General features: G+C 37.9%; 1 protein-coding gene across 2 annotated transcripts in view; it reads right to left on the minus strand.

Moving 5' to 3' along the window:
• Positions 1-27,891, minus strand: part of ROBO1 (roundabout guidance receptor 1) — a 367,253-nt gene that overhangs the window by 74,308 nt on the left and 265,054 nt on the right. For both annotated transcript variants that reach the window (XM_018576154.1, XM_018576153.1), the window contains exons 4-10: positions 25,868-25,988; positions 21,691-21,829; positions 21,104-21,231; positions 10,962-11,086; positions 6,718-6,889; positions 4,135-4,340; positions 1,493-1,574 (exon numbers count right to left, since the gene is read on the minus strand). In XM_018576154.1, coding sequence (XP_018431656.1) covers positions 1,493-1,574; positions 4,135-4,340; positions 6,718-6,889; positions 10,962-11,086; positions 21,104-21,231; positions 21,691-21,829; positions 25,868-25,988 — 973 coding nt within the window. The remainder of the gene's footprint in view (positions 1-1,492; positions 1,575-4,134; positions 4,341-6,717; positions 6,890-10,961; positions 11,087-21,103; positions 21,232-21,690; positions 21,830-25,867; positions 25,989-27,891) is intronic.

Here is a 27,891-nt window from a genome sequence, read left to right on the forward strand (position 1 = left end):
ATTTACTCAGAGCTTTTTAACCCTGGCCAGTTTGACTGCTATTACGGTGACCAAATGACCAGAAACGACATGGCCATTATTATGAGGCCACAGCTGGCCACTGACATCTCAAAGAAGTCTCTTATACAGATGATGTGTAAGAGCTATGTCTATTCCTGACTTGTATACACTGTGAGAAGTCATGTCATGGTTGCCAATAGGAAACAAATATGTTTTCAAAGGAAGAAGGGTGTACCTGATTGATTCTTATGGTAACAATTGGTACAATTATTCCTTCAGACACTTTTAAAAATAAACCCAAAAGGTTGGTTGAAACTGCAGAACTTGAGAAGATAAAAAAGAAAATTCAGATTTTTGACCTACTTAAATTGCTTAGTCACAACCAACACTTTTGGATTCATTTCATAAACTGTGTGTAATAACTGTATAAAGGTAAACTGAATAATGGAAAAGGTTCATTACACAACCGGACTGTGGAAAATGTGTTAATTACTTATCAATCAGTTTATTAAATGGTACAGGATACACGCTTTCAAATGTTGAGAAAGTGCTTGGAAGTGTGAAACATATAAAAGCTTAATCATGTGATTTCAACAGTCCAACTTTGCAGTGAATACTTTATATTCTCATTTCATATTGCCAACCAGATGAACTGGGCCAGCACACGGAAACAGCTAAAACTAAAGAATTACCTGGAGCCACTTGGCTGGTGCTTATCTGTACAGAGATGAAGCAGAGATTATTACACTAAATGGTGCACCAGAACTAGCATATTTAAACTACCTAAGTGAGCATGTTTATTCTGTGGAGTAGGGGGGGCAAGCACCAAGTGGATCTGGCAAATATTAGAGAACACCATGGCAAATGAACAAGGTTTTTCCTGTGAGATTGGTCAGGTGTATACTGAAGAAAAAAACATTGGATCATCACCTGCAATAAACCCAATTTGGTTGATGATCATGTCATGTCTGTGGCTATTTTATCTTATAGCAACTTATTAGATACAGGCGAAACCAGTAACAAACCAATAATTACAGGCAATGTTTCTGCTCTTGAGCCCCACTTGCGATAATGGGGCAATTTCTGACAACTTTGTGGGGTATTAGAAGTTTCTTCAACAGTTGAAGGTACTTGGCACGTTTTTCCCCCCACAGAGAACAGGAAATACTCAAAGTACCGGCAATGAACTTCCACCACTATCAAGGTGGGTCTTGGCATTCAGGTACTACATATCAACTTGTCTTGACAATCTGCAGATAAATATCCCCCCTTAGCCTCAGGGAAATATCTGGCCATCTCCACTATTAAGTTATTTAGCATAAAAAGAAATCTAAAAATGATTTTACATTGTCTGTTTTGATTTCCTACAGATCAAGACTAGGGTATTATATACAGGGTAATGGAGATTTGTGAAAATATCTGTCTGACAAATCTGCAAAAAGAAAAAAAAAACATAAACAGACAATGAAACCTTTTTATTGGCATTGCGTACCTTGAATCTCAATGTATGCACTCCAACTGGCTTCCCCGCTTGGAGTGGATGCAGTGCAGGTGTAGCGACCTGTGTCACTTAGCTGAAAAGAAAGCTTGAAATTAGTATTTGGGGCGGTCAGAAATGCATTGGGATGGAAAAGCAATTACTGTTCCATCTAACAGAGGATGCGCTTGGCTTTGGCTGGAGAGCTATTAGCTGTTCCTGGAAGCCAATTTGTTTCATGACTTCAAAGAAGTGGCAAAATACATTACTTTATTTGTCGAGCAGAATTAATAATAACCTCTATCAGTCTAATTACACAATTACACATGCAAATATTTGCTGAAAGTAAATTCATGTCAAAGGACAGCAGTGGAATGAGTGCGGGATTATGACAATCGCTAGCTGGCATTTAAACCACAGAATACATAATTTTGTTTTATTTTGTGTGTGCATTCGTTCCAGCAATATCAACATTGTGCTACTAACAATACATTCTGCTGGTATTACAGCAGGCACAAAAACAGAGGCGCAGTAAATAAATACTTTGGAATAAAATACAGCACATTTCTGATTAACTAGGACTGGCCAGAATATATTATATGAGGTATAAGGCAGAGACAGCTAGAACTGGTATGTTATTAGTGCTCATTATTTAAAGTGTTTAGTATTTAAAGTGTATGTTCAGACAAAAACTTTTTTTTTAAGCTTTAGATAGAAAAGGATTAGAACCCCTGTGGAATTTTTACTGCTATCTGGGACTTCATTAAAGAGAAATATGGCCTTGCATACACTTTTAACACAGACACAAATAAAAATGCCTGAGTAGAAACCCCCTCAGATTTTTTATTGTTGTCTATGTAGATTTTCCATCACTTGTGAATGTCTGGTGAAACTGTTCTCCTGGATCTAGTATTTAGCTGGTAGTCAGAGAACAGGAACTTCCATTGGATGCTTTTAACATAGTAAGGTCACCATTTATCTCCATTTCCCGGGGACAGTCCTCATTTTGAGGGGTCTGGCCCCGGCAAACAAACCATCCCAGCATTATCTCCAGGAGTGTGTTTCTATATTCACACTGCCCAGGCACCAACTGTTTTCCTTTCCCAGCTAGACGGCACTGTTGGCTTACTGGGATAGTGAGGGTGTTGTAGTCCTCAATGATGGCTGTTCCTATTATAAGACATTGTAGAATGAGATTGCCGGGATCTCTTGCAGGTGAAGTGCTGGTCTGATGTTGGTGGGGCTATATTGCAGTGCAGGGGCCTGGGCTGATCAGAGTGTTATAGCACAACACAGTCTGTGTTGGGATAAACTTTATAGACAGAACATGTTCCTCCCGAGTGCTCAGCCTCCATAATCAAATGATTTCCGCTATTAGAACACTGAAGGTTATTCAGTCACAATGAACAGGGTATTCCTGCACAAAGCAGCATCTTGCTCTATTGCATTTTGTGTCCCTGAGTGATATCTGGATGAATGCTGTATAACAGCCCACAGTCTTGCTCTGCACAGGTAAAGATGAAAGTATGAATTCATAACAACTAAGAATGAATGTAAGCACCTCCCGATGGGCTGTTGTAGCTGAACAGCCAATCATGGGAGCTGTTGCTCTGAGTGACCGTTTTTACATGTGCTTGTTTCATAGCTGTGCGCGCCTGACAAGCACACAATGCTTGTTATTGCTGTGTCATTAGAGAGCACAGAACACAGGCAAAAAATGGGATCAGCTTGGGGTGTCTACTTTCCAAAATGGGGTCATTCTGGTGGTGCTTGTACTGTCTTGGCATTTTTATTTGATATGTTTAATAACAGAAAGTAAGGGAAAGTTTTTTTTATTTTTTTTCCCTTTTTTCCTTTATGTTATAAGAAATTTAAAAAAACCTCAGTGGTTATTAAGTACCACCAAAAGAAAGCTGTCAAAAAAAATCATCATTTGAATACACTGTTGCAAGAGGGAATAATTGTCAGTCAAACTATCACAGCACTGACAACTGAAAGAAAAAAGGCCTGGAACTGGAAAGCAAAACTTTGACACCCTCATATTGATGTGATTAAATTATCTTAAAATATCTATCTTGATTGTTTCAGCTTTGTTCAGAATTTGATTTTCCCTAAGTTAAGTCTGTGATTTACTTACTCTTGACCTCTACACCCTATGTGTTACTTGCTCCTGACCTCTGTACCCTATGGGTTACTTGCTCCTGACCCCTACACTCTCTGAGTTCCTTACTTTTGACCCAGAGCAGGCTCAGGGTTTATTTAACCCCCTTAGGCACTACAATTTGATGTCACGTACTCAAGGTTCCCAAGACAATTTGTTGTTATAACTTGTATAAAGTGTGCCTGCCTGTTGTTTCACCAACCTATCATCAATTGTTTGAGGAAGTGTTAAAATGAGGGCGTGGTTTTATGAGTGTGGCTGCAAATGGGAGTGTTATTTTGTGGAAGTGGTTAAAAGTGATCAGTGATCAGTAGGGTGTCCCTTGATTTTATTTTGAAAATCTGGCAATCTTATCATGCAAGCATTTTCAAATCAGTTTTTAAATAGTCCATTCATTCAACACTAATCAGTTTGCATCAAGCACATTACATCTGTATATCTAATGCTGTTCTTTAAATGAATAAGCCCATTATAGTCTTTATGCCTTTTAGCATACCTTAGCATATCGGATCTGTAATGATCCACTGTCCATCAGTTTCATGCGTGAGTCCTGAGCTGTTATCAGAATGCCATCTTTCCTCCAGTGAATTGTGGGAACTGGAACTCCGGTAGCTATACAATCCAAGATTAGAGTGCCATCCACAGCTACTGTCTGGTTCTGAGGACCCTGGCGGATAACTGGAGGAGGACGGTCAGCCACTACTGCCAAAGTAAACAACAGGAAATAGATGTCTGCAACTGGAAGCAATTTTCTAATCCATCAAGCAACAGTAGTTGCTGTAGGCTTCAAAACAAGCTAAAGATAATTAAGCAAGTAATTAAACCAGAAATCATACATTATTCAGAGGGAATTTTCATGATAAGCACGACACAGAATACTGAAATTGTATCTCTTGTTTGAAGGAAATGATGTGCAGAACTTGCTGGCATTATTCAGGCAAAGAGAATAAAAAAAAAGATTCTGAAATGGAAGAGGAATTCTGAATTCACTTCCAATGATTTAATAGCTGAAAGTGCTGAGTGGTAAAATATAGAGTTTCACTGTTCTCATCCACAAAAATGACACAGTAGGGTGAAAGAAAAACATGAGTTCATCTTGGAAAGATCAGTTTATCAGCTTTTACACTAGTGTAAAAACAGATGTTTGCATGGCAAGCCAGAAAGGAACATCAACACGCTTCTCAAATATATTCTGAATCTTTAGGTGACCATCTTGAATTCACATTTGGCAATAGCCTTAATTGAATATTAAGATCCTTGAAAAGTATATCCTCAATTTACTTAAGACTGCTATTTTTTATTTTTATTTTTGGTTTAGAGATATATTTAAGATTTATATGGATAGAATAGGATTTTGTGTTTTAAAAGAACAGGTGATCTTAACATGATGGACAGTAACGGAATTAGTAAAGGGGTAAAGCACCTTTCACACAGTGTTCCAATTAGGTCTGCCTAGTTTTTTCAGGCAGACCTTATCGGAAGCTCAGTGTTAGTCTATGGGGAGTTGGATGTATACAGACCTGCAATTACACTGGATTGCCTCAAAGTCAGTCAGAAAAAAAACCCAGAAGAGTTCCATTTTGGTGGACCTGAATAGGACAGATCAGAGGTTGTTGGATGTAAACAGATACATGCCCACTTGCATCTGACTCCCCAGCAGGGGATCTTTGCACGGACTCCCTGCTGATCAGAACGGTTGCCACCATTGTGAACAGGGACTAGGAGAAAAGAGCTAGAGGCAATATACAGAAATTCTTTGTAGAAAACTATTTTTCATTTCTGTACCTGACCTTTTGTTTGGCCTCCTCCTGATTTTTATTCCAGATTAGGATTATATCTGTTGTGGGGAGCATTGGATGAGGTTTCTTTTAATATTCCTTAAAATGTTTTAACAACGTTTGCAATTTATACTTTTAACGTATGTTGCTGTTCTACTTAGGGTTTTTTTTTACTATACTATTCCTGTGTAAAGAGTTGCATACAAGCATACCCACAAGTCCATACAAAACTATTTTGGGACTAGGAGCTGTAGGAAGTTCTGTTGTCCCTCATTACTGTCATGGTGACTTGGACCAAAAACTAGAAAGCAAATATTTTATGCTATTGGAACTGTAGATCCTTTTTTTTTCATCAAAAGAAAATAAATTGGAAAATCTATCTAAAGTTTTAAAAATTCTAAAGCATTACTTTTATTTGTGAATACCCTATTAGCAGAAGTAAAAGCAGATTACAACTCTCAAATCTGGCTCCCAGTCTTAAGACATCTGAACAGAAAAGCTTGCTGTGGGTACCCATGTCCCTGCATCACAGTCTATGAACTGAGTTTTTTTAACCTACATAAACGTTGCTTCAATAAACAGTGCCCAAAGGACACTGCTTATTACTTTTAACAAGTTTGTGAAAGAAAAGCAGACATGTAGATATCCACAAAATATCCATTGTTTGGACATTTTGTGGATTTCTGGTGTGATCCAGAGCTCTCCCCTTGGGGTCAATATATTGAGTGGTCATAGCCGAGGTGAAATTTTTATTATCCCGAAAACCCTTATAATTATGGCTTTGCAAATTCCTCATTCCCTTCGCTTTTAATCACTACAGGTTAAACCAGTACTCATGTCTCTACGGCTCACCAAAACCTGCTTTCTTCTATTGATTCTATCCATAACTGAGCAATGCCAAAACCACAGTGTGACTTATATGAAGAACGGATTCTGCTGGCATTCAAACTATGCTGCAATCCATCCCCAAAAAAATTTCATATAAGATCAATAAACTATTTTATCACAAAGGATAATTCTTTCCAGAGCTGATGCTGCTGGAATATTAGTAATGTGGCTGTACAACCGTCGCACCCCAGGCTCCAGCTATGCACTTTGGGGAGCCAGAGAAACCACTTCTGGCACTGACTTCCAATTAGAAAGCCCAAACAGTGCTAATTAGAAGCATGCTCCTCACACAAAGTTGTAAAACAAGGAGATGCTTGGAACAACTCCCTTTTTTTTTGGGCAGAAAGGATCACAGAGATAAGGGAATTGTGTGTCCTTGGAAACAAATTAATTGAAAACTGTTTGTACTTTACCATCCGTAACCTCTAAATAGGCTTTTGTTGTAATGCTGCCAGCCACATTGAGAGTTTGGCAGATGTAGTAGCCAACATCGGACTTCTGGACATTTACAATTGTAAGGTCACCAGTTTGAGACACGGAGAAGCGGCTGGATGACTGTGGAGGCTGGTAGGAGAAGAGCAAATTCTGAAAAACAAAGATGCATTATTAAAGCAACACCATGTAAATCAGTCAGTGAACTGCAAATGCTATTTCTAACACTCCTAACATCTAAAAATTCTCTCAGTTAACCTACTTTTAAATTTGATAAAATCCATTATATCCTGACTGCCTGCTACCCATGGGGTTTCTGGATAGAACGGCAGCCTCTTATTACATGATCTTCTGATGTGCAACGTCGGTACTATGCTCCATATTCATGTGTGCAACCAAGATCTCCCTGATCTTGGAAAAATATATGGTGTTTGAACCAGTGGACACTCTAGCATTTACTATATATTTCCTATAATATGATTTAGCTAGCTAACCAGCTAGTTTCCCAGAATGGATAAGCAGGTGCAAAATAGAGTCACAAACACTTAAAGTGTATCTAAAGCCCAAACTTTTTTAGTTTGGATAGAGTGGTAAGGGGAAAACCCTGTCAGGCTTTTATTACTGTGTACTAGGGCTGCAACAACTAATCGACATAATCGATTATAATCGATTATTGAAAAAGTTGTCAACTTTTTCAATAATCGATTAATCGGCTTCTGATTGGTTGGCCCTAAATATTATTTTTTATCCGATTAACCGATTAATCGAACTTAATAATCGGCTAACTAATCGATTTTGAAAATAATCGTTAGCTGCAGCTCTACTGTGTACCAGTTATGGAGATTAACTCTCTTGCTTGTCCTGGTGACCACTGGGGTGAAGGAAAATCCCAAATGTTGAGTTGTCACCAGAGCAGGAATAAAGAGTGAAATCTTTGAATTGGGACACTTATTCTGGTGACTACTGTTTAAAAGGGCATTTCCCTCACCTGAGAGAGATTTCTGCTCACTTCCTTTTGTGTCTTTAGGACGGGAAATTAAGGCAAATCCCACCCCTCAATGGGTTATAGCAAAACAATCTGACAGGGATTGTAATCCTTCCCATCTATAATCAAAATGAAATGCTTTACCTATACTTTTAAAATGCTATTAGCATATTATTATTATTGTTATTATCATTTTACCTCTTAAGATTTGACCATTGTTGCTGGTTTAGACCTTGTACACATGATGGCCCAAAGGGAACATTTGGTGTACAAAATTTTAGTTAAGTGCAGGTGGCCACTGGTAAAAAGTTTGCTTTGCACCACATTATATTGTAAACTTAAAGATCATTGGATATGCCAACAGCTGGAAAGAATGCTGCAATTGTTACATGGGATCTGAATGTGTATCTGCATCCACGATCTGTATGTTCTCAACGAGAACTGGAATAAAGGCAGAATAGTCAATTCCCATAGCAACAGTTGAATGTTGCCTAGTCATTTACCAAGCAGCTCTGGCTGAATGAAAGCTAAATTTTGATTGTTTGGTATTGGTAACACTTTGACTTTTCTTTGTTCTGGATGCCAGAAATCAACATCTATTGTGGAAATTCAGTTATTTAAGAAGGTAGCAAAATGGTGATATGTGAATGGGGTACCATGCAGCAGCTATAAGATATCAGTGTACTGTATTTAGAAGAATGATTTCTGATTGGATAATCAGTGATGGGAGAGAAGAACGCTGATTGGAATCTTGAAGTTACTTGTATATTACTTTTTGTCTTATATTATGTAGGTTGGGCATTTTTATCGCCAATGGAATAAAAGACAGTGTTTTGTTACCTTTATTAGCCAAGATATTTTTTTGTCTAGCCACCCACGTGATTCATTACTATGAACAATCCTATACTTCATGTTTCCTTGTAAATCGCTCTCAGTATACAGAACCACAGCTATGGAGCATGTTTAACAGCTGTCTATCACTATTTTCCTGTTACCAGCAACCCCCATTTTAATTACATGTAAAATTATTCAATAATTCAATAGATTGCACCGTATCTCCCAAAATACACATGTACGATGCCAGCAAGGTCTGTCGCTATGACCGCATTATCATTCTAATAAATGTACCTCCTCTATTATCTGTCAGGACGGATATGCTGGATTTAAGTTACAGCCGAGACAATAATAATATACCAATTAACAGAAGCAATTCTGTTAGTTCAACCTCACAGAGTCTTCGTTTTCTGTAGATTAAATTAGTAAAAATGAGGATTTGTTTTTAAACATGGAAAAATTCTTCATTTTATGGTACTCTCAGCAGTACGAATCATTATTATGATGCTTGTTTAGATTATTTTTTGAATGCTAATCAATATCTTCTTGTCAATGATCAGAAACTAAACACAAGATATGATGAATACAATCAGACACCTGTCTGTTTCTTTGAGGTTGTCATATTTCTACAGTTTTTATGGACCAACCCACTTTCCGTTTAATCTGACCCTTAGATTCCTTACAATGTGATGCGACCTTCACAGGCTATATAGGGTTTTATGGAGTTTGGTTGCCCTTCTGCATTGCCAGAAGCAATAGCCAACAACAGCAGGGACAGATGTTAAAGAGGTCCAAGTCCTTAGACAGATGGCCACACTAAATGACAAATAGTAACAGCTGACTAATGGTCAGGCTAAGCATGCACAAGCAGATTCTAGGTTTCTGACAGGTAAACGGAGCAATGGTGGACAATAGCAGATGCAACACACCGATGGTCATGATAAGCACACAAAAGCCAGGTACAAACACACTACAAACAATAAACAGGAATAATCCAAAGCCACCAGTATATAGTGAAGGTTCAGGGATAATTGTTATAAAGAGATTATTTTAGGGCTTCTTAGATTGACTAAATGAGAACATGCTTTGTATGCTAAATGTGTGAAATAAAATTCTATTCATTTACATTCTTTCTGCCTTGTGGAACTTCAAAGTGTGTGACTGAATCATATTATATTTTGCTAGATAAAAGTCATCTGTAGATGAAATGTATTTTAAGTAGCGTAAAACACAATGTGAAGTTTTAATTCAATATAATAATAGTATAACTAATAATAGTAACAAAACAATGTTAGCTGATAAAACAGCATTAAATATCACCTGCATGATCTCTCTGGCCAGTGTGGTTTAATTTAGTTATTTTTAAAGGGTCGAGCAAGAAAGATTAGTGTAAAATTGGACAGCTAATGGAAAAAAACTCCATCCACAAACCCAGAGTCTTGAAGCACACCTATTTGAAGCCACAGTTATAGACATTCAACTAGTATTAATAAGCAATAAATAAGCTTTGAAAAAAGCCTTCGCTGACTTCTGTAAATGCAGGTTTTGAGGAACAACTCATATTAAAGATTACAAGAGAAGCAGCCCTACAAGCTGTGATTCTCCTGTGCTCTACCCCTTTTTCTGTGCACCAACTCTCTTTGCAATAGGAATTAGAAGGCTGGCAGGGCAATACCTCACTGCTGGCAGGGGAAGCAACAAAAAAAGCTACTGAAAGAAAATGTTTTTGCTTTAAGTTTTGAGGATGAATTGCTCCACAGGTTCTGCAGCTACAGAGATCCCTGAGGGTCTGGGTTAAAAACATGTATGTATTTGAATGACCATAGCCTAGCCAAAGTTCTACTTTAAGGGGGGGGGGGGTGAAATAATTAGTAGCTAACCCAAATAGAAATATTGAGAAATATACATATTTGAAATAAATAGCAAAATTCAAGACTTAATAAAGCATTCCCTCTATAATGCCCATATTCTTCATATAATGCGTACAAGCCTTACTCCAATTTAAAAGCCAAACTAATAGCATGGAACCGTATAAACCTCACTGATGCAATGAAACCCAGTTGGAAGTTGTATGATAAATGGATGACCTTTAACTGATGTAATCAAACCCTTGTTTATCTCAGAACAACACACATTGAACGTGCAATACATTGTACCTGTCAGATAATGTATGGATCTGCTGCTGTTAATGATGTATGCAGATTTCTTAGCTTAATGGAAGCCATTTTGATATCCATATTTAGCAAGCTGCTCATCTCTGTCAGCCCTTCAACTGAAGCACTGAATGAATATGCTTGATGGCTTACCAACACAGATTCCATGCATCTATTCAGGCATTTACCAGCTACATATATCAAATTGGGTTTATATGTAATGTGGCAAGAAAAAAAATACACAGTACAGTACCTGGCTACCCTCTTTCTGCCAAAAGATGGCTGGCTGCGGATTTCCTGTTGCCTCGCACTGGAATGTGACTGTACGCCCCAAAGCCACAACATGATCACGAGGCTTTACCACGAAATTTGGAGGTTCTAAAAAAGAGAATACAACAATTAAACTCTTATAATAGTTTCAATACCTGGTGTGAGACAGAATAGGATTTTCCTTCCTCATCTGCTGTCTCAGAATATTATGTAACTGAATATCTCCATGGATTGACAAGTTGATCCTCTGTCAACTATCAGTTCATAAAGAGTTTTACTTTCCCTGTAGATTTCTAGCTATACAGGAAAACATCTCTCAATTCATTTTGGCTGCTGCAGGTAGGAAAATTGAACAGAATACTACCAGCACACAGTTGCATTGTGTGCTGCATTGACATGTTTTTTTCACCCATACATTGGGTGAAACCGACTCTATTGCAAACAATGGATTTCATGTCAATGAATGTATTGGAAGATGCAGGAAAATGCCTGACAACACATCTGGTGAGAATGAGCCCTAAAAAGGAATTTAGACCTTGGAAACAACATGAACAAAGTTTTATTATCTGCTCAAGCAGTACACTGACAATCTACCAGCTTGTTCCTCTTATGCTGGTTTATACAGTTTGTATGGTCACTTCATCTACGAGTAAACAGGATGTGTTGGGAACCATATGTTATATGTTTATGGAAATCTACAGCTGCACCTGGAGATGAAATACACAAGGTTTCAGCAAATTTCTACTCTATCTATAAAAAGAGAGACAGATTTTCTTCATTGATATACAATCTAATGGTAACCGCTTCTAGTCTATTTGACTGATTTGCAGGTCTCTATATAATACTTTAGAGCTGAATGCCAGTATGTTAGATCCTCTGTCCAGATTTTCCTGTTGTTTGGGCCCTCACTGAGTAGATTTTCACTTTCTTCCTGTTTTGACACCCATTAGCTGGATAGGAAATAAAAGGAAATGCCCCAATGAGGGCACAGACACCAATAAAAAAGTTTCTATTCCTGACTCACCCTAGTAAAATGAATATGACTTTGATTGCTGTTTGTGTCCCTTTTGAGGAGTTTTCCTCATCTCCTGTTCTGTCTGACGTTAATTACATCAACAGAACGTGAGGTTTCATCCCCCTATCAGGGATATAGACAGCACATAAAACTTATCAAAGGTTCAAACCCTTCTCCATTATATCTGAAGCTAAAAGCTTTGGCTGGAGTTGCACTGTAACCAAAAAATTAATAACTGTGTTGTCAATCAGGACAATGTTGCATTCTATGGCATTCTGCTTTAAAGTTTACTTCCACTTTTGCAGACAAATTGGGAAAACACCTACTTTATATTTGTTTATTGTTCCTATTCACATTGCATAACTTAAAAAAACAAAAAATTGCTAAGTTCATATACTTGCCTAAGACTCCAACCTAGCCCCCCCCCCCCTATTTAATGTTAGGGAGGGGGCTGTGGGAAGTTATGTTTACTCTACTTAACCCTGTCCGTACTGTTCTGGCAGATTTAATTATCAGTTGTAAACTAAATGTGAACTCTGGTCTGTCCTAACAAAGGGTTAAAGACTTAGAAGCATTGCATGTTAATGAGAGGACGATCAGTCTGTCCTTCAAACTGACCCTCTACTTTCACTTTCAAACTACTCAGTGTAACCTGGAATCTGCACAAAGGCCTTCACAAAAATATCTAAAAGACAAAATGTATATACAATGTTTATATACTGTATAATGTTTTAAAATCTTCTACAAATTTTGGCCAGTGAATTTTGTTCCCAAATGTTTTTATTTCTGAAATTTTTTGGGGGTTAGGTTTTGTGGTTGCCAAATGTTGCTCAGTGAAGTTGTTCTCTACATTTTGATTATTTTGCTAACATCCTAAAAGAGATGACAGATTAAGATGGGAAATTACATGGAAGAGGAAAGAAAGATTTGAACACGCAGTATATAGTCATGGAAAATTATAAGCACAGTGGAACGAGAAACCAGCCAGAAGAACTTAGTCACAGCCATAATGGCTGTTTGAAGCCCAAAGCAAATTTTGCTATTAAATCAGCTTTGATGCCCACCCATGTGGAATCCTATGCCTCTATGCTATTTCACTTTCCCCCAGCAAAGCAAAACTTGTACACACTGGAGGCGCCTAGGGATTCTTTAGGCTAGAATACATATTTGCATTCAGCACTGAATTTCAATTTGTGTTCAAGAGCCACTAAGAATATTTTAAGTACCGTGGACTAAAAAGCAGAGTGGTGTTTTTAAATGAACAGATGCAGAAAGCTTAATCCATAACATACAAATATTAGCAGAGTTAATGATGTATCTATTTGCAATAGTAGGTCATTTACAGTCCAGTACCTGAGAACCTCCATTATTATGTCACTCCTCCTCACTTACATAGTAAAATAGCAAAAGGTTTTCCTGGCACACTCACAAGCTAGCATGTAAAAAAAAACTTGTCTCACACTAAGGTTAAAAACAGAGGTTTGGATACACGTCTTCTGCAGAAAATGTGAAAGCCGCACAGCCGCGCCAAGGCACCTCTTATAGTGCGGGCCTAACTCTTAACTATCAGAGCCTCCATCTTGGAGCACATGGGCAGAAGATAAAATTGGGTGCAGGTTTGTCAGGAGGAAGCCCAACCCCCTTAAAGGCACAGAGGCGCACAAGGGATCCCGCACATCCCAATGGCAGCTGAGACCCCCCATGCATCACTGCACCAAAACAGTCAAGCAAACCAGCTACCATTGGGATGTGCGGGATACCTTAGTACGTCTCTGTGCCTTTAAGGGGGTTGGGCTTCCTCCTGACAAACCTGCACCCAATGTTATCTTCTGCCCCATGTGCTCCAAGATGGAGGCTCTGATAGTTTAGAGTTAGGACCGCACTATAAGAGGTGCCTTGGCGCGGCTGTGCGGCTTTCACATTTTCTGCAGAAGACGTGTATCCAAACCTCTGTTTTTAACCTTAGTGTGAGACAAGTTTTTTTACATGCTAGCTTGTGAGTGTGCCAGGAAAACCTTTTGCTATTTTACTGTGTAAAGCCCATTCCGTGTGCACCTTACTGTAAAGCTGGTGACGAATTGATGAGTGCGTTTGTCATCTGTTTTGCTTGACTGTTTTGGTGCAGTGATGCATGGGGGGGCTCAGCTGCCATTGGGATGTGCGGGATCCCTTGTGCGTCTCTGTGCCTTTAAGGGGGTTGGGCTTCCTCCTGACAAACCTGCACCCAATTTTATCTTCTGCCCCATGTGCTCCAAGATGGAGGCTCTGATAGTTTAGAGTTAGGACCGCACTATAAGAGGTGCCTTGGCGCGGCTGTGCGGCTTTCACATTTTCTGCAGAAGACGTGTATCCAAACCTCTGTTTTTAACCTTAGTGTGAGACAAGTTTTTTTACATGCTAGCTTGTGAGTGTGCCAGGAAAACCTTTTGCTATTTTACTGTTTAAAGCCCATTCCGTGTGCACCTTACTGTAAAGCTGGTGACGAATTGATGAGTGCGTTTGTCATCTGTTGTGCTTTTCCTTCTCACTTACTGCACATATTACTGAATGGACCAAAAGAAGCCCCCATTGCATATTGTGAAGCTATTTTTCTCTGGTATAGCAAAGGCATTCTACTAGGCTAAACACAGAAATAAAAATTAAAATGTCATAACATGGACTGGCTGGAGTCTGGTTTAAGACCTTAGGAATTAGGAAAGCTATAACACACCCACATGTGGCTGATGTATTCTGCACTCCTCAGCAAACTGACATCTGATGGTAGAAGTTGTATTTTTGTTTGTTTGTATAATGGTTAGCAGAAGTGTTAGAAGACTTGGCACAGCCCATACACCAGCAATGTCTGTGATGTATTACCTTTTTTGACCTTCTCACAATTACCAGTATTTTGATTGGTTGTTGGGGAATGGAGGACATTGATGAGGAGGAGCTGGAGGCTGTTCCAGTCATGATAATGTGATGAATGAAAAACGAAGAGTAATAAAATTCCAACTTACCAAACAGAACTAAAAAATAAAAAGGAACATAAAAGGAAAATATGTAAAATTCTAAATTAAAAAAAACTAAACAAAATGACAAATAGCATGCATGTAAAGTCGATGATTAAATTAAAAATAAAGAACAAATGTAGTAAAATAAATGGGGGAAATAATCAACAAAATAATAGCATTTTAGAAATCTTTAATTATATAGCAGCAGAGAACACAGGTTTATCCAGTGTGACTGATATGTGAACATAAGGGCAAAATAATCCATGTGCTCCATAACAACCAGAGCCCTATTTTAATTTTTTTTCCAATGGAGAAGCAAATTAAATAAATAAATCAAATGGTTGGCTATTAGTAACATCTGAGGTCTACTAGTTTTCACAAATATGTCACAGTACTTGCCATCATGCCATAATGTGCATAATGTGGTGAAATTTCACTTTGCAAAGAATACCCAATTATGGGCGAGAAAAAAAAAAGTATGTTTGCTTACACATGATTGGTCAAGTCAGCAGAGCTTTACCTCATTCATTAAACTAAGGGGTAACGCCCCCTGCAAAGGGGAAATTCCTGTGCAAAGAGAACAGCCTATTTGTCTTTAGTAAATCATAACCTAAGGATATACATTGGGCACAGTCCACATTAATTACTTCTGCACCCCAAGTCCAGTCAGTCTGTACCCCTCATTCTTTAATTGTTCATCATAATGGCAACATATTGTAACATACCTTAGGCTGAACAAAACTTTTTTTCTACATTTAAAAAAAAAAGTGGAAGAATCTAGGTTAGGTGTTTTATGTTACTATGTTCCTCCTGGGGATGTTTAGCCTACTTTTTTTTGGAGGACAGGCTATTTTAGACAGCAGGAATACCCTTTGGAAGATTTGCCCTTACTGCCTATTCTGGTAAGAATGTAACATTTTGGATTGCCCCTCATTTTCTATTCCAATTAAAAGGGTCATCAGGACAACAAGTTAAAAAAGTCTTCCAAAGGGGGATACTATGGCAATAAAACCTGACAAGGGTTCTTATCTTTACCCACTCTATCCAAAACTAGAAAAAAACATTTTTGGATGCCCTTCAATTTTAAATGATGTTCCTAATCAACCCAGACCCATCTAGCCATGACCATAATATGGAGAGCCACACTTGGTATAGATAGATCCTGCCCCTCCAATTCTTGGGGGTGTTCATTTGTCTAGTCGGGGAGACCTGGCAAGCTGGAATACTCCTGCGGTAAACACAGGACACTCCTGTGTTAATTTTGTAAACAAGAGGTGGAACAGAGGGGCTATAGTGCTTGCTTTAGCAATGCACTTTCTCAAACATTACAGCAGTGTATTGTCATTAGACACCTATATAGCAGAATATTAGATGTCACTAATTCACAATTATTTACCTAGGAAGCAACGAGACAACCCTGCTTGAACATACAGCAAATTTTCAATTTTGGCTGGCTACTTTTGTAGCTGCGGTGACATAAGTCTCTCAATTGCCCTGAGAGCCACAAACTTCCAGGCCTTCACTGCCAGTTGTGCCAGTGATGGAGGTGATGTCCAAACTGACTCTGGTAACCATCAATAAAAAAGCAGAATCACAGAAAATTGCCTGTTCTGTGGCTAGCGATGTCAGCTGGTATGTCAAACTAACATAAACGGTACTGTTAAAATAATGGCAGCCAGCTGCTGATGTAATATTATTTTACATATGAGTAATGTTTTGGACTATTGTCCTTTCAAACTACTATCGTATAAAGAGAAGTCATTCAACCACCTTGAGAATAATACACATCAGAGACAATTCTGACAAATGTCTAATGAAAAACTGCAAAATATTTACAGCACCGGAGAGGATGTGCCAAAAGGACAAACTAAAATAGACTTCCCAAGGACAAAAAAACTCTCAAAACATTGTATTTCACATATTAAAATGTGTATCTGTTTCCCAGTTGTTCATTACAAAAAAATATACAGCAATGGGGGGACAAAATGTGGATTTGACAGAACTGTAATGTTGGAATTTCACATTTCATTTTCACAAAATCTTTCCTGCATGTATAATGTACACATTTTCTCATATTTCTGTCATATAGCCATGATTATGTTGAGATACTGACATATTTTGCCTGTTAGGGTCTGATATAATTTTACTATAATCTACTAACATAGATTGATCTCCCACCACACACACAGACACACACACACACACACACACACACATATTGTGTCCACAATATCTTCTCCCATACAGGATGGTTATTCAACCTTAAAAGGATGATGGTGTCTGCAACAACAATGGGCTTAAAGTAGGCCTATACTCAAACATTAACATAAAGTTATACCCACAATCTTGCTAAGCTGCATAAGTAAAACTGAAATACTTACTCCTCCTTACAAAACCAAAAACCTTGGTAATTGATCCTACTCATTACTGAATGTAAGGAAAAGCCACTGAATACTAATTCTTTCCTTCACCAGAGATCACATTGCCAAACTTAGACTTTTGGTGAGCCAGGAGCAAGATTTCTTCAGGATAGTAAAGTATTTTAGCGCTTTGTTTAGTTTATATCCATCCCAGTGGGACTGTTAACATTAATGTTTGAAAAGGACCTGCTTTAGAAATGTGTATATCTTAGAAAAAGGCAGTAGTTATGTGTCCATCCTTTATTACTTTGCAAAATGATGACATTACATATCTATTATCAACCTCCAGAAATCAGCCACAGAGAAACCAACGTAGGTAAAATCCAAAATTCTATGTGCACCTCTCCCACACAAACGCCTCTCATGCGTTTCACCACCTGGGCTTAATTATCTATGAACCTGTAGGGTTCTGATACATTGGTTAATTCTAGATTATGTTGCACCACCACTATTCACTGCTTCCTCTTGAGCCCTGGTAAATCGGTGACAACCTTGTCTATAGAAGTCCCTTAACCCCTCCCCCCCCCACCCCCGGTTCCTCTGCAGGCCTCTACTTGGGAAACTGTTAATCAGGAAGAGTTAAAACCTCTTCTGATTTCTATGTTCCTGCCAGGAATAGTTGCCCTGGAAGCCAATGCTCAGCTGCTGGGCAGGACAGGGTGTTTAAATGCATAAAACATGAGCCCATTTCTGGTACCTGAGAAGGGATTGGTCATGTGTGTAAATCTGACTGCCCTCAAAGGTCAATGGTAAGCCTAATAAAATAGTTGAGAAAAAATAAGAATGTGATTTAAGGGTGAAAAAAAAAAACAGAGGTCACTGCAATTATATTTTCTAATCTTAAATATGCAGCTTCATACTATGCACTGCGGCAAAGAATTATACTGTACACTGTCTATAGACAGAAGATACCAAAAAAACACAGTTTACATTGCTTCTGAGACTCCAGCAGACTGAATGCAGAGAACACTGGTAGCAGCGACATGTGAAGGCTGTGTATATCCAGGTCAAGAGTGTACTTCTTTTCATGGCTCTTTTATCATGGGGGATCAATATGAAAAGTAAACACTGTTCAAGTGATGAAAGTTTAAATCCTACTAAACACTAAACCTCAAAGATACACTGCTCTTAACCTCCTTTGAAGAAAAACTATAGATTACAGTCGGAAGTCCAGGACAAATAATCTACTCCCTGCAAATACACAGATGTCCTATTCCCACAGAAAGATTATTATCCATATTTACTGTGTTGGTGCTTAAAAAGAGCACATTATGTTAACGCCAATAATCCCAGCTTCCAGGATTCTTCTAGAAGATCTTCAGGTACGTATACATAAATCATGGCATTAAATCTTTGCAGACCAGCAAAGAAGTCTGAATAGTAGAGTGACATTGCTGTGCCAGAGCTAGAATACAGCAGATACTTATTCTAAATGTACTTATCAGATGCTAACTTCATACCAATGTATCTGCAATCTTGTTGCATATATATTATATATATACATACACTTTGTTGCCAAAAGTATCGGGACGCCTGCTTTTACACGCACATGAACTTTAATGGCATCTCAGTCTTAGTCCGTAGGGTTCAATATTGAGTTGGCCCACCCTTTGCAGCTATAACAGCTTCAACTCTTTTTGGAAGGTGTCCACAAGGTTTAGGGAATGTTTGTCTATGGGAATGTTTGACCATTCTTCTAGAATCACATTTGTGAGGTCAGGTACTTATGTTGGACGAGAAGGCCTGGCTCGCAGTCTCCGCTCTAATTCACCCCAAAGATGTTCTATCGGGTTGAGGTCAGGACTCTGTGAAGGCCAGTCAAGTTCCTCCACCCCAAACTTGCTCATCCATGTCTTTATGGACCTTGCTTTGTGCACTGTTGCGCAGTCATGTTGGAACAGGAAGGGGCCATCCCCAAACTATTCCCACAAAGTTGGGAGCATGAAATTGTCCAAAATGTCTTGGTATGCTGATGCCTTAAGAGTTCCCTTCACTGGAACTAAGGGGCCAAGTAATAAATGTCTAAAGTTGCCTATACACTACTCAAAAATTTGAGCAGTGTGTGTTTCCGTCAGCACCCCTACCTTCGTCAAAAATCTATTTTTCAATCAATCTTTGATGGAAAAGCCAGTTTGAAAAATCTTGGCCAAACAGTACCTGCAGCCAATCAGCTGCAGTCACTGCCCAGGTTTTTTGACAGGGGCGCACCCACCAAGGTCAGAATACAATACCCTAGTGGGAAGGATTCAAGTGCCAGTCCACGAACTGAACAAGAAAAAACAACCACTGCATGGCCAGCTTAACACAGTACAATAGTCTACTAATGCTGCATGGCTCAAACAGCCCTTCACAATAAATTATTCTTTAAACAGGATTTTCAGAAACTAGCACTGTACCAAAAACAAAGGCAATAAAAGCTGATTTTGTTACTTGATTTTGTACCTTAAGGGTGGCACCTGACCTTTTCAGCTGAGAAATACTGAGATCTCTGAAGCTGCAGTCAAACACAGGCTCAAGTAGAAGAGAACCTTTGTGTAATACAGAGGGGTGTCTTCTCATAAGAAAGAACATGTGATTGGCTGTGGTTTGGTTACAGTGTCCAGTAATATTTAGCACGTGAGGAAGGGGTGAGCCAATGGGGGGTAGATATAATTCTTTCCGCAAATATAAATATAGGAGAATCACAATATGCTTTAATTAGGTTATGGTATGTGCGGCATTAAGGCTGCACAGTATAAGCAAACATCATCCTACAAATGTGAGCAATTATGCAATATTGTCCTTGAAGTGCACCTGCGCCCAGAAAATAGGTATTCAATTATTTGCTTATTTGCAGCAAGCAGTTAAAAAAACAAAAAAACCTTTAAAGCCTTCACTGACCTCTTTAGCTGCAAGGAATGTGGAGAAATTCATCCTCAGAGTTCAACATGCAAAACAAAAGCACTGAAATTGCAGCTCATCTATCCTTACTTTTTCTGACAGCAGTGAACTGGTATCCTGCCGCCCTTCTAATGTAAATAAACAGCAGCTGATATAAGCTGTTTGAAATGGATTAAAACCCAACTTCATTGTCTCTTTTGTGATCTTCAAGGATGAATTGTTCCACAATGCAGGCAGATACAGAGGTCAGTGAGGGCTTAATTTAAAGCATTTAATTTAATTAATTGTGCTTATTTTAAAGCGCACTCATGGTTCGTAAAAAAAAATATGTAAACACTTTAATGTGCATAGTCAGGGCAAAGAGCACCTTGAAATCTTAGCTTGCACATTTTTATATAAATTGTAACTAAGTGCATTAAGTTACATTTCAACTACTTTGTTTATAGCTACAACATATGTGTTATGTTGTATTTGTTGTATTTTATTTTTTCTTCTTTGGGGATAGCTGTGGGTAAAAAATACTTGCACCACAGAAAAAGTCTCTTTGCCATATTTCAAAAAAGGACCTGTGCTTAAAGTACATACAAAACCTACCAACTGAAGCAAAAAGGTACAGTGTCACAAAAAGAAAAATGTAATACATTTATCACTGGAATTAATTCAAAACCATCTAAAAAAACAAAAAGTAGTCACAAAATTATATATATTGGCATCTCAAGATATTCACAGCTTGCATGATTAAAAGAATAATTGCGCTTGTTTTGTAATACTGCAATGTGAAATGTTCCTCATTTAACACATATAAAATAACAAGCCATACCTTGAACTGTTAATACAGCTGACGCTTCTGTCTTGCCAACCATGTTTTCAGCAATACAAGTGTATGATCCCATATCTGATGCTGTCACCTTGCGGATTCTAAGCGTATGATCATCCTGAATTTCATACCTTCAAAAAATAGAGAGGTGATATTTGTTGGAAAGCAAACTAAAAGTAACTGTTCAATGTTTTACATTTTTCTGGCAGCTCTAATATGCAAAGAAAGGAATAAATAATAAATGTACATTATTGCTACATGTAATACCTCTATTGTGTCTCTTTGCATATATAGGCTTATATTGTACAGTAAATATCCTTTCCAGCAAATGAAAAGTGGTCAACCTGCACATTGACCTGTGGGGTTTGTATACACAGCGGAAAGTTGTATTTATATGAATATTTCATATTCCTTTGTGGATGAATGTAGACAGTTGTTTACAGACACTCATGTCAAAGAGCGAAATCCAAATGTTTTCTATTTAGCACAATTGATATTTCAATATTGTGTTCAGGCATAATACAACAAAGTAGATAATGGATACTTTTTTTACAAAGTTTACAAACTATTTCAAATGATAAAGACAGTACCTGGCTTTAGGTAGATCCCCATCATCTTTTCTCCATCGAACAGTAGGTACAGGATCACCTCTTGCTTCACACTCAAACTCAACGCTATCGTCCACAGTGACCGCCATGTTACTTGGCCTTTTCTCGAAGGACGGTCTTTCTACAAAGCAACACAAGTATGTGCATGTTAATAGGCTATGCTGTTATTTTGTTCACCTATAATACACTAGAGTAACACCTTTAGTAACTTGCATGATACTCTCCCTGTCCCCAGCTCTCTGCTGCCAGGTCAATAATAAGAATGTGCTCAAATTGCAGCATACTTTCATTTTTCAAAATAACTATTTTTTTTTTTTTTAAGCATGTAGTTTTTTATTCAGATTTGTCATAAAAAAAGGGTTCATAGTTAAGGCGGTACAACTCCGTTGCATTACCGGATATGTGAATGCCTAAGTATGTAACCGAGTGTTTCTGAATCTTGATGGTACAGTCCAAGGGCCATGTTGACGTGTCAAGGGGGGCACTGTGGGGCAGCATTAAAAGTTCACTTTTATGAAAGTTAATTTTCAGCCCAGAAAAGGTGCCAAACTGAGTTATATGTTGTATTATGCTAGAAAATAACTAATTTTAACAAAAATTGCACTGCAAAGTAAAATATGAAAAACATTTTTTGAAATTTAAATCAACCTGTGATATATTGGTAGCTTAAAAAAATGTGATCTACACAAAGACATTGTCACTCCCCGACTCTTTCTGAAAAGCTTCTGTCATGCAGTCAAATATTTGTTAAAATCCCATCTCTGTGCACTGTGACTTGGTGTTTGTAAAAAAAAGTCAATTCTATTGTCAACAGGGAGTACATTGGTAAGTCAGAAATGTACTCACCTAACCTTCTCAAGGGGTTTATTTACTTGGAGATCCAATCATACTTATTGATTGGGCAAAGCAAAGTCATAAAGCATAAATGGATGTGTAGGTAAACGAATCTTGCATTGTAAAAAAAATTGGAAAATAATTCACCCTGCACCTTATTTCTAAAAGTGCTTGAGTGAGGAATTGTCCCAGAAAGTCTTTGTTTATCTGCAGCATCCAATCAGATCCTCACTTTATAGTATGTTGAAAGGGGAAACCTGACTGGTGGCTGGGAGGTAAAAGGCTATTTGAGCCAGTTCTTTCCTCACACACATTCATTCCTGACCAAGACATACATCTGGCCATCATTTGTATTAATTGTCACGGCTAGGTAATGAATGAGCAAAAGAATGCACTCCTGTGAAGCGCTAGCCACAATTCACACTTGTTTTCTGCATGCGTAAAGATGTATGTCACTGAAATATAGAAGTGTTTGAAAATATAGCGATTGATCAGAAATAAGGAACCATTATTTAAAATGGCTGATGTAGGGTCAGTGACTATTTGGATAATGTATATTTGATAAACTTTTCATTCCATCTAAAGAGTGGGCCCTGCATGTCTAATATTACAGCTAAAAGTACCAATTTGCATTCAATTTTGGTGACAGTGGGCAGTGGCTGGGTTATTTTCTTGGGTTGTAAAGCCTCTACTGCATTAATATCCTACTGCTGTTTAATATCTACAGGCAGCTTTAGATATTAGTGTTTAATTAGCAGCACATGCATTTGTGTGCTATATTCTTTTTTTTTTCCTGGAAAAATGTAATTAGAGAGGGCATCTACTATCCCACGGTTTGTTCCAGGGACAGTCTCCTAAAGTTCAGGTCATGTGCTATCTTTTTCTAATTAATTCTCAGGAGTCAGAGCCCTGACACTGGATTAAGATACCGAGCTTGATATTTTATTTCAGCTACAGGAGAGCCACCTGTTCTGCAGTTGCTCCAGTCTACCTGCTTCCTATAGAGCTCACTTTATTCAAAATAAAACTATGCATTAAAGGAGAATTCCAGAATGTACCATGCTGCGTTGCAAGCAGTGCAATAGTGTTAATAGTAAAACTTTGCAATGTACACCTTGGGGTGTTTATGGAATAAAGTAGATGCATCAGTGTACACATGTATGGGTGTATTTAGCAGGACAAATTACAATATGTCTGTGGCACCCTCAAAGAGCTCTATCTGACCGTTCTGTGGAAGTTACAATTGGCCAGACAAGTTAGAAAAATTTGCCTGATCGCTATTGTTCCCCCATCAATAAACTGGGAGATAATCTATCATCCCACAGTTCCCCCAACCTAGTCCATCAGCACTGCATAGAATTGCAAGCTTTTTGTGTTGTGTATTAAGCCTGACAGCAGCCAGGTCATGACATATCCAACCAACCTCATAAGTGCAGAGGAAGCCTTACAGCCAAGGTTTGGTAATAAAATCACTCATAGACCAGCAATACTGATTTACTATTGGAGTGTGAAAGATAACATTATGATAAGTGAGATGCCTCTGCTGCTTAATTCTCATAAACATATGCAATAACAAAGATGTTATCCTTGAATTGCTTACCCTCCTGCACACAGAAAAAAAAAAATACTGAACAGGGCTCAGTTAGTGAGTGATAGTATGAAACCAACAAACATGCCCAGCGCAGAATTCATCTCCTTACGATAAACATTTTCCTGCCCTGACTGCATTATCTGTAAAACTTTCTGATAAATATAGATATCAGAGAACACCAACAAATCAGAAAAGCAGTATCCCTGCTCCCATTTATTTTTAAATATATAATTGCAATCCTAGCTATCTACGTTTATTCTCACCACGCAGAGAATGTGAAAAATGATGATTACTTTCTTTCCAGGATTAGTACTCTTTAATACTCTTCTTCACAAGATATAATTATAATGACAGGCAATCACTAAAATGTTCTTTCTCATTTATTACAGCCAAAAATAACAAACAGCACCTGTTTCAACAAAAGCATTTCATCCCGTGGGACTTTTTCTTTTTGTGGCGCTATAATGCAATGTAAACCAATCAGATTAAAGGAAGATTTCTTATAAAAAAAAGGCTAATGCTGTGTTTATCTGCTGTTGATAGTTTGAGTTTATCTGCAGTTTATTTTGAAAACCATCAACCTTTGTAGCTATAAGTCTGTGGGTGAAAATGTTAAAAGTGAAAAAAATGAATGAATGTCTCAGTTTAAAGGTTAGTCCATCGAAAACTGATGTTTAGTTCTCTAAGTAGGTGCTGACAGGTTGAATTATGCAACAGCTTTTTATAACTATCAGGGACTTTAGTAGTAAGACTTCTGTGGACTCATTTCCACACTTTTCCATTTGACTTTAGTGACACTGTCAGCAGCTTTCCACAGAGCAAAGAGAACAGGGGGCACAACATCACATAGTAGGAAAGAAAAAATATTTCAAGCCAGCTCTTTACTGATAAAAGTGTAGACCATTGTTAACTTGTTTATGGACCATTTACTTTACAAATTACCAGTCAACAATCAACTAGGAGAAGTCATCTTATTTAATGTATAAAGTAGCAAATGGAAGCAGCAAGAATAAAACATAAAATGCAGGTAAGGTGTGGAGTATTCACTGCAATGTTCTGTGGATACCGCATACGGTATCTGTTCTCTGTTTTCCCATAGAGACAATTTACAGGCTACATCGTTTTTTATTATGATTTTGAACCAACATTTGAAGTAGAGCTTTAGTGCTTGTTCACACGGGCCACACAGCTTTGTCGTGTGGCTAGTGTCTGCTATGGGGCAGCGGTAACCTGGGGTTTATTGTGTTGGTACAATGCAATGTATTTTTTCCCTTAAATTTGAGTGTACAAAGTGAACGTTCTATTCATGTCTTTGCAGAGCAGAGCTTTACATTGCACAGTGGTGACATCCAGCACAATATGCAAAAAATATGGTGTGTCCACATTTTACTGCATCCCACCACACTGCACGTGTTATGGCATGAACAAGGCACATAGAGAACAAATGTTTTCTACCTACCTTAGCAATGACTGGCATTGATCTAGTAAGAAAAAAATGCAGTCACTGCTGAATGTGTGAACAGACCCTCAAATGAGGCTCAAAATAAAACCCAAAGCAAAGGAAAGAGAGAGTGTTCTCCACGTTAACCAACCAGAGTCCACTTGTTATTTGGCAGAAATCACATCTCTCCATTGTTCATGAAATGCAGTTGCAGGGTGGTGCACTTTAGACACTTTTTACACAAGGGAGGTAAGGGGAGTGAACAATGAACATTAGAATGCATGTTAACTTACCTAGAACTGTTAGTTCTGCTACTTCACTATCTCTTTCTCCCACCATATTGGTACCAACACAAACATATTTTCCTGCATCCGTTTTTCTTGTGTAGGTGATCATTAGTTTCCCTCCTCGTATCTAAAAATAAATATTCAAATATGTTTACTGTAAGAAATGTAGATTATGTTTATATAGGAAGACAACCACACAGCTATTATTCATTCATTTATTTTAGCACCTTGCATTTGAATGATGTTGAGTTTTCTAGAGATCACTTTTAAAGTGAATTTTCAATAAAAAGGACTGGGGCATTGCTATAGCCTGCCAATGAGGGTCTGAATATTTGTTTTTTTTTAAAACAATGGTGGACTAGGATCCTTCCAATTAATTACAGGACTGTCCCATACATTTCAGTGGTTATTGTACTATGCTACAATGCCAAAGTCTACCAGCAGTTGCAGTGTTGATGAATAGTGATAATTGAATCAGGAGTGTTGCCAATTTATGTGGTTTATACAGTTAACTAAAATGAAATCAAATTGGAAAAAAATTGGAATGGAAAAACCAGTACTACTAGGCGTTTTGTCTTCTGTGTTCAATTGGGAAAATTTCCCTTCACTTTCCCTAAACACAACAGGATATGAGGAAATCCTCTTAGAGAAATATCACTGGAACAAGTATTCCCATTAGAAGATATTTCCCCTTCATTCCCGAACCATAAATAGCTTAAGATCTTAAATGTACCTTCCCTTTTGGTCTTCAAAAATGGTCACCAGGGCAGATAGAGGTGAATGTCAAAGGTTCTAACCCTTCACTATGTAAAATTATCGGTGAACTGAGCATATCTTTATTCACTTACTTAGGGGAGTTAAAAATGTAAAATGTGCTGATCTGCTTCAATTTCAAACCAATCTGCTAATCACTTCTGATAAAATGTGGAATTGCAACTGTCTGGCCTGAGAAAACCCACGAAAATATAAGATTTCTTCTTTTCCTGGAAACCTTCCCTTAAATAAGAAAGTTTAATACTGTGTCTTTTCAAAACCAACAGGGAACCTTGTTATACATTAACATCTACCATGTCTGTACTTGTGAAATCTATTAGGTGACTCTGATAAGATATGACTCCATATGAAACCTAAAAACGATGCATGGCACCTATTCAACTTGTTGGTAATTGTAGATGTAAGTCCTGTTCATGGTACTCTCATTAAGAGACAGTGGAATAATTATTTTCACAAGCATTAAATACAAACGATGAAATCTCAGATGAGTACAAAAGGATTAAGTGCTAAGGTATAGAAAGGGTATGGAGTTTAGGACAGAAGACTAGTGAAGCCTCTCGGGATTTGCTGAATTGTATTTTCTTCACCATTTCAAATGATTAGATGTGATGCTAGTACAACCCATGGACACCACTAAACATACATACTGAAGATAACAGAACTCTCTGGATAAAATCCTGGTTTTCGTTTCGGACAAGTCTTAGATTGAAAATAAAGCAGGTGTGAACGCAGAAAAAACATCTGGGAAAATGGAAAAGTAGCATGTATTGTCTGTATTGATAGACTGCACACTCTTGAGATTAATAAGGGATTCAGTACATTAATAAAATATGATGAGAAAGAGAGCCAAGGTTACCAGCATAGTTTATGTGTACAGTCAAGTTCCTGTTAAATCAGCGCAATTTTATCAGAAGAAAGGAGACTGATTTACACAAAGTGGAAGAAAAGAAATTGGTTGTCTATAACTGCCTGACATTTTTCTGCACAGCCTTACAAGGAATGTAGAAACATTATTGCAAGCCCTTGTCCTTAAAGCTTACAATCTAATGTTCTTACCACTGTCACACACACAAACATACACTATAGGACCAGTACAAGCCATGTAACCTGCCACCATCTTCTTGAGGAGTAAAGGGAACACATTTTGATTGGAACAAATGTCAAAGATGGGATTTCCCTTAACATAAGAATTCTTCTTGCGGGTTTGTCTCTGGGACAGCACATAAAGAGACAACTTTCCTACAGGACTCAAAAAA

This window comes from Nanorana parkeri, unplaced genomic scaffold (assembly GCF_000935625.1).
Source record: "Nanorana parkeri isolate BGI_ZX_2015 unplaced genomic scaffold, ASM93562v1 scaffold57, whole genome shotgun sequence".
Lineage (NCBI taxonomy): Eukaryota > Metazoa > Chordata > Amphibia > Anura > Dicroglossidae > Nanorana > Nanorana parkeri.